Source organism: Alosa pseudoharengus, unplaced genomic scaffold (assembly GCF_046254945.1).
Source record: "Alosa pseudoharengus isolate Yale_2024_CS ecotype anadromous, Long Island Sound unplaced genomic scaffold, YU_APseudo_1.1 YU_APseudo_1.1_scf_2, whole genome shotgun sequence".
Lineage (NCBI taxonomy): Eukaryota > Metazoa > Chordata > Actinopteri > Clupeiformes > Clupeidae > Alosa > Alosa pseudoharengus.
The window spans coordinates 59,284,690-59,299,689 of record NW_027468663.1 but is presented as its reverse complement, the minus strand read 5'-3'; the positions used below and the strand labels follow the sequence as shown (position 1 = coordinate 59,299,689).

Sequence of the window (15,000 nt, the reverse complement as noted above, 5' to 3'; positions counted from 1 at the left end):
GGTGGGCACAAATACATCAAAAACTATTTTGTTACAAACTAGAAATACTGGCTCATGAAATATAACAAAATAAAATACAAAATACTGATGTGAAAAATGTATTTAATTAAAATACAAGTAATTAGTAATTTGGAAATACAAAAATACCCACACAATAATCATGGTATACTAACAAGGCATATTATTGAAATGTACCCCAAGAGACAAGAAATACTATTTTTGATTGGCTGGCAGGGGGCTATTAATTCTGTACATTGGGGCACCTATGAAGTAGATCTGGTAAAAAATTTAATCACCATCCCATATCAATGTAAACAATGATTGAACTGACAAGCAGGCTTCGCAACAGTGGAATCAACTGTAACAAAGCAAACTACCCACCATCATTTTCCGTAACCAAAAATTTAACAGGTTGGCCTCTTTTTAAACTGAACTACATTTCCCTTGTTGTGCTATAAATGCATGCCTACTCCCCTTAGAATTATAGGATTCTATCTACGTTCTGAGTAGTTCTGAGATATTGAGCTTCAAAGTTTTAGAATTCCATAGAGTTATACTGATAAGTGGAACAAACCTCTTCAGATATAATGTCCATTCAAAATGCATACAACTACAAGAAACACCTCACCTCATCTTCTTAAGGTGTCACAGAATAAGAATATGTCAATAACTCAATTTTGACAAAAATGTCAGATAGAACCTTATAATTCTAAGGGGACGCTGGCAACATGGGGGATAAACAGAATAACAACCTATAAGTTGTCCCAATGGTCTGTGTATCATTTGTTCATTTGATATTCAATTGAGAATCCAAAATGAAAAAACGAAAAAAGGACTTGTTTTTTCATTATCTGTTTATGAATGTGATACAAACCAACAAATAATGCTTTGTTTTTCAGACTTTTGATTTCATGATCAGATCAAAAGTAGAACGTTTAAAAAACGGCCTCAGGCCCAAAACTGATTTTGATATTTATTTTTTCCGATTGCTCTGACCCGGAAATTATTTATTGACTTCCACTGCCAGCTGCTGCTTCTAGGCCTACCAGTCCGATTATAACTTTACCACACACAATTTAACCTAAAGATCTATATTTAAATGACCACTCGGACAGAGCACCAGAATCTCTTTTTTTCCCCTCAGTCGGCAGTCTAAACGAATAGGTTTTTCTACTCTTATGCTCGATTCAGTAGCGTAGCCAGACATGTTCAAATGGGTGGGCACAGAAAGAAAAGGGTGGGCAAAGCCAATTTGATTGAACATAGCCTAAGAGAAGCCTAGATGAGATACACCATACAAACATTAATCGGCATGATATCACATTTGATCACAGCTGACAAATTAGGCAGAAACTGGAATTTTAAACTGGAGCAAAACAATATATGAATGTAGGCCTAGCTTCGGCGCGTCACATGAAACACAATTGAGACAATAGATTGACCATATTGTACAACTGCAAAGCCTTATCATAGGCATGTTACATTCATGACATGAAAAGTAGAACTTATTGAACAAAAATGGCAAATTACGCAGTCGGCTAAACATTTGAAACTTGCGCAAAGGCATGAACCCAGCAACGGTGCGTCGCATAACTTAAAACACAAACTGAAGCAACAGCTTGGACAATCCTACTGCAAAGCCTTTCCTTCCATAGGCATGCAACATCTATGACATAAAAAGTGGAATATGAACGCATTTCACACCTGACAATTAAACGGAGCTGCCGCCTGTTCGCGATTTGACTGATTCTTGAGCTCTCAGAGCAGTGTTGACTTGCGCGTCTTTTTTAGATGGTGAACGTAATTGGACGGGCAAGACTGACAAGTAGACGGGCCTAGGGCTGCCTGTGGCTACGCCTATGGCTCGATTTGAATTATTTGCTCTGTTGGTGAATGAAGTTGTAACCCCCTCTTTCCTTTGATCAATGTGCTTGTTGAACGATGCGTGTCCCTACTTTCCCTTAGCTACTGTCTCTGGTGTAATCTCACCAGAAGGCTACGGCAGCTGGCTGCCTTCCAATGACGTTGGCGACAAATGACGATCTGAGCTGTTAATCTAACATCTAGGCCTACTTCCCTAACATGGGCTGATACGACATAGCCTAGGCCAGTCATTACTTCTATAATCATGGGGCAACGCTATAGTTGTTAGACAATATTTTCTGTCGCTATGGGATGGCCAAAATTAGTCGCTAAATCTAGCAATAAAGTCACTAAATTGGCAACACTGAGCACTGACAGGTCTAGACCAAGAAAGTGACTTGGATAGACTTCCAGGTCACAGAAATCGGAACAAATAAATATCAAAATCAGTTTCGGCCCTGAAGCCATTTTTTAAACGTTATACTTTTGATCTGACCATGAAATCAAAAGCCTGGAAAACAACGTGTTATTTGTTTGTTTGTATCACATTCATAAACAAATAATGAAATAACAAGTAATTTTTTTTTTTTTCGTTTTTGATTCTCAATTGAATATCAAATGAACGAATGATACACGGACCCCCAATATACGGAATGAATTAACTTGGGAGAGAATTCCACTCCGGGAGGTCTTTGTCTCCGTCTCCTCCATTATTTCTGCATATCAGGACACCTGTTGTTACTCCTTACATAAATCCTCATGTCAAATCCAAGTTTTCATACTGTCCTGTAGTGAGAATGAACATCAGCTATTAGGTACTCAAGGTCATGGGGTCAAAGGCCGTGGTCCTAATATTCTCCCTCAGTATATTATCTGTATCGTTTTCAAATTGTAGCCTTGTAGCACTTAACACACCTGACAATTCAAGCTCCTAGTTACTTTTTTAGTTTCTTTCAACTTCCTGACATGTTCTAAGCCTAAGGGGTTCTAAGGGGCTTTAAGTTGTCTACAGGGTGACAAAAATGAACATAAACAAACAAATTGGGTTTACTCCCCATGTTGTCCTAACAGAAGGGTGATAAAGTATCTATCTATCTATCTATCTATCTATCTATCTGTCTTTACAGAAGGGTGATAAAGTTGACCATTTTGGCTCCCACAATTGACTTTTCTTTTCATTTTTTTCAACTTTACACATGTTCAGAGGGGATCGTAATAGAAGAAAGTTGGATCTAACACTTTTAAGTTGGTCACAATGTGGCATACCACAGCAAGAAAAATGGAAAATGGGTAAACATTTCATGCTTTTTTTCCAAAAAGGTAATTAAATGTTTAGGTCAACTTTACAGTTAGTTACAATATAGGGAATTGCCCAAAGGATATCTCCAGGCACCCCACCTATTCTTAAAACCAGATTCACCAAGATTCTGGCCTTTGGCTTTATGATAAGCATTGCCTATTGTCATGGTTATAGCGGGTAGTATATTTAATTGAGTGATGACATTTTGGCTTATTTGAGAAGTATTTAAGTAGTTGAAATACTCAAATACAATCCCTCAAAGTATTTTGTTACAAACTACATTTGAGTTTTTCCAATCCTGCAAAATACAAATTACAAAATACGCTAAAGTAATAAAATACGTATTTTAAATACATATAATTAAAATACTGCCCATGTCTGACTCACACACACTCTCGCACACACACACACACACAGACACAGACACAGACACAGACACACACACCCACCTGTTCATCTTGCCGGTGACGTCGATGTCGTTCATGAAGCACTCGATGTTGAGCGGCAGGTCGGAGGCGTTGGCGCTCATGAGCCGCTTGAGCTTCTCACACTCCTGGTAGAGCCGCAGCAGGGCCCGCGGGTTCTCCCGCACCGCCAGGCGGAACCGCTTCTTAAAGTCCCCGCAGAAGTGCTCCACCAGAACCTCGTCAAAGTTCCGCCCGCCCAGACACGGGTCGAAGGCTGTCGCCAGCACCTACACACACAAACACACACACACACATTTAACACACACACACACACACACACATTTAACACACACACACATTTAACACACACACACATTTAACACACACACACACACACACACATTTAACACACACACACATTTAACACACACACACACACACACACATTTAACACACACACACATTTAACACACACACATTTAACACACACACACACACACATTTAACATACACACACACACACACACACACACACACACACACACACACACTAGTGTTGCACGGTGTATCGATACTAAAACGCTAAAACGGCATACTAATAAGGTATCACGATGCTTCACGCAAAAAACGATACGATTTCCGACGTTTTTAGAATCGATACTTTATTAAAATTAACGTTCTAGATATAGAGGCCGACGGGAAACAAGATGGCTGCCTGAGCTGAGAGCTCCGTTTTCCCTCTAACTTAATTTATTTCTTTTTTACCTCCGCTCGATAAGAAATGAACTCTTTTTTGAACTTCAAACTAGAGTTATAAGCTTTAAAACATGGCCTGACTGCAAAATAACCGGCGCTGACCTTGAACCTCCAGATGATGCCCGAACGCGATGAGCAACCAAACAAATTGACGACAAACTTCCCGAGAATCAGATCATCATTCAGACAAGTATGAAATGACATTTCAGCGTTTCGTGCACGGTACTAGTTCTCTGCAACCAGAAGGCATAACTTTATGCATTAGAAAACGTGATAAAGTAGACCTAGTAGTAGGCTAATCAAAATCACGCCAGATGAAAACGTCCCAACCATAGGCCAGACCTACTACCGCACCAAATCCACCTGCAAGGCTCATCTACTATGGTTCGAGTTGGATAGTCGACACAACAGCCTATTAACGTTCAAATGTTGTTGATGGACAGTTTTACCGGTTTCGGATCATTGAAGGCCTAGAGGTTGATGCATGTTTGCAGATCTATTCCGGGGCCGCACGTTCCACACGAGAACAGCGCTATTCCCGTATCAAACAAGCCCAAGGTGCCCCCCAGAGGTATCCACTACCGCCGAGAGGATGTCCGGGGCCAGCGTGGAACGTTCAGGTGTTGCAGGCACCTCGGAGTAGGCCTTAGTGTGGTCACCTGATGAAGGGTGAGTTTATTTCTTCCGTTGCGGTTTTCCTTTCCACTTATAACGGTAAAGACCCATGTTTCACATTTTACAACTAAGAGTGGAGGTAAGACTTTATTAATCCCTCCTCATGGAAATCGTGAAGTAAAGTTGAAGATGACTTGACTGCTAAGCTAGGTCCACTATAGACTTTTGTTTGTTTACATCAGCAGTCCATGCTGTAATCACGTTGTTAGTGCCGACAGTGACTATTACACGATGAACAATGGGGAGGGAAATGTCACAACTATTTTGAGGGTAGAAACTCCGGCCACCAAAACACACCATTAAGAACTCAATATCCTGTGTATTCTTTACTTTTGTTTTCTTCCTCTGGCCTGCTAAATGTGAATTCACGATGTTGTGGGTTGTGGAGACACGAGGGTGGGTTGTGTGTTATGTGTATTTTTTGTCCTTTTTTCTTTTTGTTTCTGTTCCAAAACAATCTACAAATACAGTGACAGTATATTTTGACCATTTAGACACATTCACAGATAATTCTAATAAGACGTTTCAACCATCATGGCAGACTTGATCATAAACTCATGGAATGTCAAAGGCCTGGGCAATCCCATTATAAGGGCGAAAAAAATATCTGCTCTTAAAAAAAGTAAGGTTCAGGTGGCTTTCTTACAAGAAACCTTTTTGTCAGAAATACAACATCTAAGACTACAAGGTGATTGGGTTGGTCAAGTGTATTCTTCTTCATACAAAAGTCACAGTAGGGGAACCGCGATTCTAATTAACAAAAACACACCATTTAAACTAGAAAAAAAAAATCATTGACTCAAACGGCCAATATGTTTTGATATCAGGATCTATCAATGGAACATCTACTACTTTTCTAAATGTATACGCCCCTAATACTGATGAGCCTGCATTTATGACAGATATGGTCTTGCTGTTCAATGAAAATTGTAATGGTTTTGGGGTGATAGGTGGAGACTTTAGCATTGAATCAGAAACTGGACAAATCCACACAGACTAAAGAGTAACAATCCAAAGACCATAAGAGTACTATGAGGTTTATGTTTAGAATCCAAAGACCATAAGAGTACTATATGAGGTTTATGTTTAGAATCCAAAGACCATAAGAGTACTATATGAGGTTTATGTTTAGAATCCAAAGACCATAAGAGTACTATATGAGGTTTATGTTTAGAATCCAAAGACCATAAGAGTACTATATGAGGTTTATGTTTAGAATCCAAAGACCATAAGGGTACTATGAGGTTTATGTTTAGAAAGTGGTCTAGTTGATGTATGGCGTGAATTGAACCCCAAGGTTAAAGATTATACTTACTTTTCAAATGCTAACGCCTCATACTCTAGAATCGACTATTTTTTCATTTACTCCAAGCATATGCATATGGTAAAAAAATGTGGTATCAACCCAATCACTTTGTCAGACCACGCCAGAATTGATTTGACTGTTCAGTTAAAAAAAGAGGATCCTATTCTCAAACAATGGAGATTCTACAACTCCCTTCTAGGAGATGAAATATTTAGATCAAAGATGAAAGTGTGGATTAAAAATTATATAGATGAAAACAATGACCCTAACATGGACCCATGGACCCGGAATAACTCCATAGAGACTTACTGTAGATTAGTAGAACAAGAAGTCGATGCGTTTCTAAATGAAAATCAGAGGTCTGCCTATAACAATTTGTCGAAAGAAAAGAAGAAGGCCTTAGAAGACTTGAAGAGCGATGATTCTATTGTAATAAAACCTGCCGACAAGGGAGGAGCAACAATTGTGATGAATAAAATTGACTATGTTGAAGAATGTGTAAGACAATTGTCTGATAGGAACTTCTATGAGGTACTGCCTGATAATCCCACACAGGTATTAAAATGCATGATTTTAGATACTTTAAATGAGTTACTACATCAAGGGGGGATATCAAGAGATGAATTAATTTTTTTAAAAATTGAACATCCTATTATTCCTACATTTTATACCCTACCAAAAATCCATAAAAGGTTGGAATCTCCACCTGGTAGACCTATTGTGGCCAATATAGGATCTGTGACCTCAAATCTTTCCACCTTTGTAGACCATTTTATTAGGCCATTAGCTGAGGGTTTACCCTCATTCACAAAAGATACGGGTCATGTTATCAACATTGTGGAATCAGTGACTCTTGGGGAAGAAGAAGTGTTTCTGGCCTCTTTTGATATAAATGCCATGTATACTGTTATACCCCATGATGGTGGGTTAATTGCATTAGATCATTACTTAACTGACCCTTCAATGTGTCCCTCAAAAGAGTCCATTCTGACTCTTACCAAACTGATTTTGGAATATAATTATTGGATATTTCAGGATACATTTTATATACAAAAACGGGGAGTCCCTATGGGAAGTGCATTTTCGCCCTCATTTGCAAATCTATATATGGGTCTGTTTGAAGAACATCATATTTACTCAAACCACAGTTTTAAAAATAACTTAATACTATGGAAACGCTATTTGGATGATGTGCTATGTATATTTAAGGGTTCGCTAGTGGAGTTACAAATGTTTTTCACATATCTGAATACATGTTGTGAATATTTATCCTTTACAATGGAATACGATAAACACAAAATTAGTTTCTTGGACTTATGGATCATTCGTAACGGAGCTCACCTATATACTGATCTATATCGTAAACCTACGGCACGCAATACCCTACTTCGGGCTGACTCTGAACACCCACGCCATCTAAAGGACAGTCTCCCATTTAGTCAATTATGTAGAGTGAAGCGTATTTGTAAAACACCTGAAGATTTCAGGAGAAACAGCAACGAAATGATCACCAACTTTTCAAGAAGGGGTTACCATAGAACTGTGTTGAATAATGCCATAGAAAAAGTAGAAACCATTCCAAGGTCCAACTTACTTTCAACAAAGAATAAGGTTAAATCAAATAAAAGGATACTATTTTCCACTGAATACCATAGGCAATCAGTGACTTTACGCACCATCATAAATAAACATTGGCATATTTTAAAATCAGACACCCAACTCAAGAGCACATTTCAACATCCTCTAATAGTGTACAAGAGAGGTACAAATTTAAGAGATCAGTTGGTGCATTCCTATCTTCCTCCTAACACTTCTAGTTCCCAACCGGTGTTAACTCCTATCCCAGATGGGAATAGACGATGTGGATCTTGTACCCAATGTAACTACACCTACAAATGCAGTAAATTTAAACATCCACACACAGGAAAAGATATCCAAATTAAAGGGATAATTTCATGCAACACCACATTTGTAATCTATTTACTTACGTGCCCTTGTGGTAAATCATATGTGGGCAAAACATCTAGAGCTCTAAAAACGCGGATTGCAGAGCACAGAAGTACTATTAGATGTAAGAATTTAAATTATCCTGTAGCAGCCCATTTTGTGGAGTTTAGTCACCCCATTTCTTCATTAAAATACATTGGAATCGAGAAGGTGACTCTGCCCCCTAGGGGTGGTAACCTAGATCTGTTGTTATCAAGAAGGGAACATTTTTGGATTCACCATCTTAGAACTCTAGCACCTCATGGTCTGAATGTGGATTTTGATTTAAAATGTTTCTTGTGATTGATTTGAAATGTTTCTTGTGATTGATATTTGACATATAGACTTACTATGATTAACGGATTATATTATTTATGATGATCCATTTGGACTGATGCTGTAATATTGTCTTTTGATCTTGGATCTTTTTTCCTCCTAAAATAACAGAATGTAGTACTAAGGATGTGGACTATGACTGAAAAAAACTTATGTTGATTGTTATGTGAACCTTGTGTCCAACCCTTCATTGTAACCAATTGAATACCAATTGACACCTGCTTGTAACCTAATTATGTGTCAGGTGGGAGCAATTAAGCTTCCCCTTCAAAAGGCAAGGTACTACCTGTTATTTTACACGTGACCTGAGGAAGGCCGACAGGCCGAAACGTTGTCACAATAAAAAATTGATATATGTATAACTCGGGAGTGTGCGGTACTTCTCTCCTTTTACAATTGTTTTACTGGTTACCAGCACCTCTTTCTCTGGTGTGCGTTTTGCACCTCCACTCACCTAACATGGACCCAAACATAATCTGGGAAGCCGCCAAAGCGACTTTAAGAGGGAATATTATCTCCTATACCTCATTTAGGAAAAGAGAAGATATCGCACAAACAAAACAGCTAGAAAAAGAGATTGAAAGATGTGAAGTACTCCACAAAGCTGCAGCAACAGAAGATAACTGGAAACAACTAGTTGCTGCCAGAGCCAAATTAAACCTTAAGACCACAAATGAAATCATGCAAAATATTAACCATGTTAGACAAAAGCATTATGAATTTGGTAACAAACCTAGCAAACTACTAGCTCACCAATAAAAGAGAGAACAAGCAGAAAGGACTATTAAAGCAATCCGATCCAAGAGAAGAATCACATATGACCCAAAAGCAATCCGATCCAAGAGAAGTATCACATATGACCCAAAAGCAATCCGATCCAAGAGAAGTATCACATATGACCCAAAAGCAATCCGATCCAAGTATCACATATGACCCAAAAGCAATCCGATCCAAGAGAAGTATCACATATGACCCAAAAGCAATCCGATCCAAGAGAAGTATCACATATGACCCAAAAGCAATCCGATCCAAGAGAAGTATCACATATGACCCAAAAGCAATCCGATCCATTGTATCACATATGACCCAAAAGCAATCCGATCCAAGAGAAGTATCACATATGACCCAAAAGCAATCCGATCCAAGAGAAGTATCACATATGACCCAAAAGCAATCCGATCCAAGAGAAGTATCACATATGACCCAAAAGCAATCCGATCCAAGTATCACATATGACCCAAAAGCAATCCGATCCAAGTATCACATATGACCCAAAAGCAATCCGATCCAAGAGAAGTATCACATATGACCCAAAAGCAATCCGATCCAAGAGAAGTATCACATATGACCCAAAAGCAATCTGATCCAAGTATCACATATGACCCAAAAGCAATCCGATCCAAGGGAAGTATCACATATGACCCAAAAGAAATGAATCAGTCATTTCAAGAATATTACAACGAACTATACAAATCTCAAAGTCATTACACACAGGATGAATTAGATCAGTACTTAGAGAATATTAAAATGCCAAAGCTATCAGAATTAGATCAACAGGTTCTCAATGCCCCATTTACGGAACAGGAAATGCTAGCAGTTATTAACTCCATTCCCATAAACAAAAGTCCAGGACCAGATGGCATTCCAACACAACTATACAAGGAATTCTGGAACGATCTCAAACCTATTTTTATGACTATGATTAACAACTTCGATCGCAACAAGGCACTTCCCCAAACAATGAACTTGGCAAACATCACTGTAATACATAAAAGCGGCAAAGACCCCTTGGACTGCTCATCTTATAGACCCATAAGTCTTTTAGATCACGATTACAAGATTATTACCAAAGCATTAGCAAAAAGACTAGAAAATATCATGCCCAAAGTTATCAACCCAGATCAAGCAGGATTTATTAAGGGAAGATACTCCACGGACAACATTAGAAGGTTGCTGAACATTACTAATTACTTAAAGGTGAATCAAAGGCCTTCTCTGCTTCTATCTTTGGATGCAGAGAAGGCCTTCGACAGAGGTGCACTTCCTCTTTAGTTTATTACATAAGTTAAATATGGGAGATGACTTTGTTGAATGGATCAAGGCAATCTACCAAGCTCCAAAAGCAGCAGTTATAACTAATGGTTTGACATCTGTTCCGTTCAACTTGATGAGGGGTACGAGACAAGGGTGTCCACTGTCAAGCTCATTGTTTGCAATAGTGATTGAGACATTAGCAACATCTGTACGAGATAATATCAACATAAAAGGAGTACACATTGGCAAAGACGATCATAAATTATCTTTATATGCTGATGATATATATATATATTGAGCAACCAGAAAATTCCTTACCACACTTATATAGCACAATTGAACAATTTGGAAAATTCTCTGGATATAAGATAGATTACAATAAATCCAACGCATGTCTCTTACATATGAACCCAACAGAAGAAATGCAGAAATTATACCCTTTTAAATGGTCACCAGAAGGTTTCAAATATCTAGGAGTACACTTCACACCACAACTAATTGATTTATTTAAAAATAATTATATTCCCCTTACTAATGACATTAACAGCGATCTATGTAGATGGGCCAAACTACCTTTATCTCTTTTAGGGAGGATAAATGTCATCAGGATGAATATCCTTCCGAGACTGAATTTTCTCTTTCAAATGAACAGTCACATTTCAAAATGTATATGGTCCAATAAGAAACCAAGAATTAAACTACTGACCCTGATGAAACCTGAACCCATGGGTGGTCTAGGTCTCCCCAATTTCCAACACTATTACTGGTCAGCCCAACTGAGAAACATACTATCATGGTCATTGGGAAGACCAGATTCTCATTGGGTACAAATAGAAGCAGGATATGTTGACCCAATACCTTTACACTCTCTCATATTTATCAAACATTTTAAAAAGCTAAAAAACATGGGGCAATATTTTACTGTTGTAAACACATTATCTGTTTGGCGGGACTGTTTAAGAAAGTTTGGCACTGCTAAATTTATTTCTGTATACTCACCTATCCATCAAAATCCTGATTTAAGAAAATACTTGCATTTAACTGATAGATGGAAACAATTGGGGATAAATCAGCTTAAAGACATGTTTCATAAAAACTGGAAATTCAAAACATTTCAAGAACTAAGTTCAGAATTTCATTTGCCTAACTCAGATTTCCTCAAATACATGCAAATCCAGAGCACTATAAAATCGCTTATTAAAGAAAACAAGTTACATTTCGAACTGACTGAACTGGAAGAGAACCTAATAACACCATCTACTATTAGAGGCCAAATTAGCAAACTGTACGACATTTTAAATCAGAAATGCCAAACAGTTTTCCCAGCACTTCTAAAGACCTGGGAAACTGACTTATCCATGAAATTTGAAGATAATAATTGGCAAAATATATGTGATAGAATTTTCTTCCCATTTACTAGCAACAAGATTAAAGAAACACATTTCAAATTCATTCATAAACTCTACCTTACTCCTATGAAAATGTATAAAATCTCTAAAGAAAACTCACCAAACTGCCCAAGATGCAAAATTAAAGAAGGTACATTTTTGCACATGTTCTGGCACTGCGACAAATTGAACAATTTCTGGAAAATGATTCATTCATTCACAAAAGCTGTTTTGGAACTAGAATTTGAGATGTCCCCATGCGTCTATTTACTCAATGACATAAGCAACCGCCATTTGGACCAAATTAAATGCAGATTATTGATTTCCATCACACACTTTGCAAAGAAATGTATTCTTCTCTGGTGGAAAAACGAACTCGCACCAACATTCAATATGTTTATAGAACAGATCTCTCAGTTTCTTCCCCTAGAAAAGATAACACTTGAAAGTCAGTAGGGTGACCTATTTCATGACCTTTGGAATCCACTACTTTCCCACCTGGAAAAGCAGGTCATATGAGAAATATCTATTCCACACACTCCAGTGTGATTATAATGGGGTGAAGTTTTTTTTTTTTTTGTGCCTGAATGGGTAACTAGCTGTCGGCGTGCGGTTGCCAACCCTCACTCCGCAGGGAGGAGCCCAGGTAGGAGCTGGACACGCAGCGACCGAGGCTTCTCGCTGTTGGAGTGGGCGCGCGTGGGGGGCTGGATGGCTTAACTTTGTTTATGATGTGTCGGTAATGTAATATAAATTAGAACTAGCTTGTTACTGTGATTTGTCAACGTACTGGTTATCTAAGTATTGGTAATGGTTTTTTTTTTTTTTTTTTTTTTTTTACATTATTATTTTTTTTGTCCTTTACCCTTTTTTTTTTTTTTTTAATTGCTGTTGTCCTTTTTTATTATTATTATTTCCCCTTCTTGTGTATTAGTGAGAGTGGCATGGGTGTGTGAGTGTGGATGCAGGCGTGTGTGTGTGTGTGTGTGTGCGCGTGTGAGCGTGCGTGCAGAGATGACTCAATTAGGATGCGCATGTTTGCATGTATGTGTGTGCGCGCACATGCGTGGAGAGGATGAGGGTGTGATATGGATGTAGAGCACTTGTTTATAAAAACTGTTCAGGAGATCCATTGAAATTTTTAATGTAAATTTGTAAATGAACTCTTCTGTGATCGATTGAAAATAAAAAGATGTAAAAAAAAAAAAAAATTTACGTTCTGTGTCTGTGTGAACTGCTGCTCTCACTGCTCCTTGCACGCATCTAGGCAAGTGGCCGTCTCAAGCAGGCAGCTATGAGTGAGTGAGTGCGCAGCCAACGTCAACATAGTTCTTTGCCGACAGTCCTCGGCCTTGTGGATAAAACAAAAGGTGAAGTGAAATCTGCAACTATTTCAGATACATCGCGAATAGTGAAGGCAAGCCATCAGGTACACAGAGGCCCGTTTGTGAAATATGTTTCAAAGTCATTCAAAAGCAATAGCCTAGGCTACGCATAGAACTTGGCTAAGCACCTCACAGACATATCCCAACATTTTTAAAGAGTTCGAAGAACAACAGGTTAACGAATATGCTATAGAAAACACGACTACATGGTTAGGGCCAAGTTCTTCTCTTCTGTTTTAGTCTAGCCTAAGTGAAACGAGTATGGGATAAAGCGAACCTTCCTTCATCAATGAATTTTGACGAGACATAACGAGCTGTAATCATAGGGTGCTAACGTGATGAAAGCACAATGTTCACGCCAGAATAACATTACACATGTACACTGGGAGCAAAGAAGACTATCATCACATTTTTCTCTTTGCAACTGTCTGAGTCCTTTCTTTTCCAGATATCTTAAGATTTCGCCGTAGTATCGTTTCAGTATCGAGCATCGTGATATTTATGGCAGGTATCGTATCGAAGTCATAATTTTGGTATCGCGACAACACTAACACACGCACACACACACACACACACAGACAGATTTAACACACACACACGCACGCACACACACACACACACACATTTAACATACACACAGACACACACACACACACACACACACACACACATAACACACACACACAAATATATAAACCAACACACACACAAACACACACACATTAGTGCTGGGCGGTATGACCAAAAATGTATATCACAGTATTTTTCAAAATTCTTACGGTTTCACAGTATTTTTTTTCCATGCATAATCAGATGTTCACAGCATTTTCTACAGGTTGAGAGAGGAATTGCTGCAGTACATTGACTAAGGATGGTTTATTTTACTGTCATGATGTAGAATAACTCCACACTAGTGGTAATGCAGTTTTGCATGGCCCCAGAAAATGATGCTGTTTACAAAGAGCCACTCATGATTCTAATGAAGAATCTAATCAGAATGCAAAGATAATTGCAGTCAAAATACAGAACTTTTACTGTGCAAATTTCACAAACATCTTGTAGCCTATAAAACCAATACAAAAAGTAGTGCAACTTGCAATAATTAATTTTTTTGAAAATTATACAATTTAAAATAAACCTCTCTGCTAATATGCTTACTCTGTCAAATAGGCCTATCAGAAACATGCCTTATTGTTATTGTGTGGCTTACATGACTAGTGGTAGGCTAACATTAACTTCATGTGTATGTGGATGTCTTGTTAGCCTGCAATGAGCTTCGGAAGGCAAAACATTAACAAAAAAGTTTGTTTTGGTGCACTGATGACAGTCAGGATACTAGCCAGCTAGTATTGCTCAGTGCATGTCTATAACATGCTTTACTTGCTACCTGGATAATTTCATTTCTTAAGGTGAGATAAATGATAAGCTCATTAAACTTCACTGTGTTCAGTGGGTTGCTAACTAACGACATCACCTACTAGCCAGCTAGTTACAGCTGTTGAACAATCTCAATAGAATTTTCGTGATGGTAAATCCCTTTCGATGCAGTATCCCTTAACGTTTT

General features: G+C 38.2%; 1 protein-coding gene across 1 annotated transcript in view; it reads right to left on the bottom strand.

Moving 5' to 3' along the window:
• hspa4l (heat shock protein 4 like) overlaps window positions 1-15,000 on the bottom strand; it is a 62,640-nt gene that overhangs the window by 35,405 nt on the left and 12,235 nt on the right. Inside the window, exon 7 of the mRNA XM_076295663.1 lies at window positions 3,613-3,857. Within this exon, the coding sequence (XP_076151778.1) occupies window positions 3,613-3,857 (245 nt within the window). The remainder of the gene's footprint in view (window positions 1-3,612; window positions 3,858-15,000) is intronic.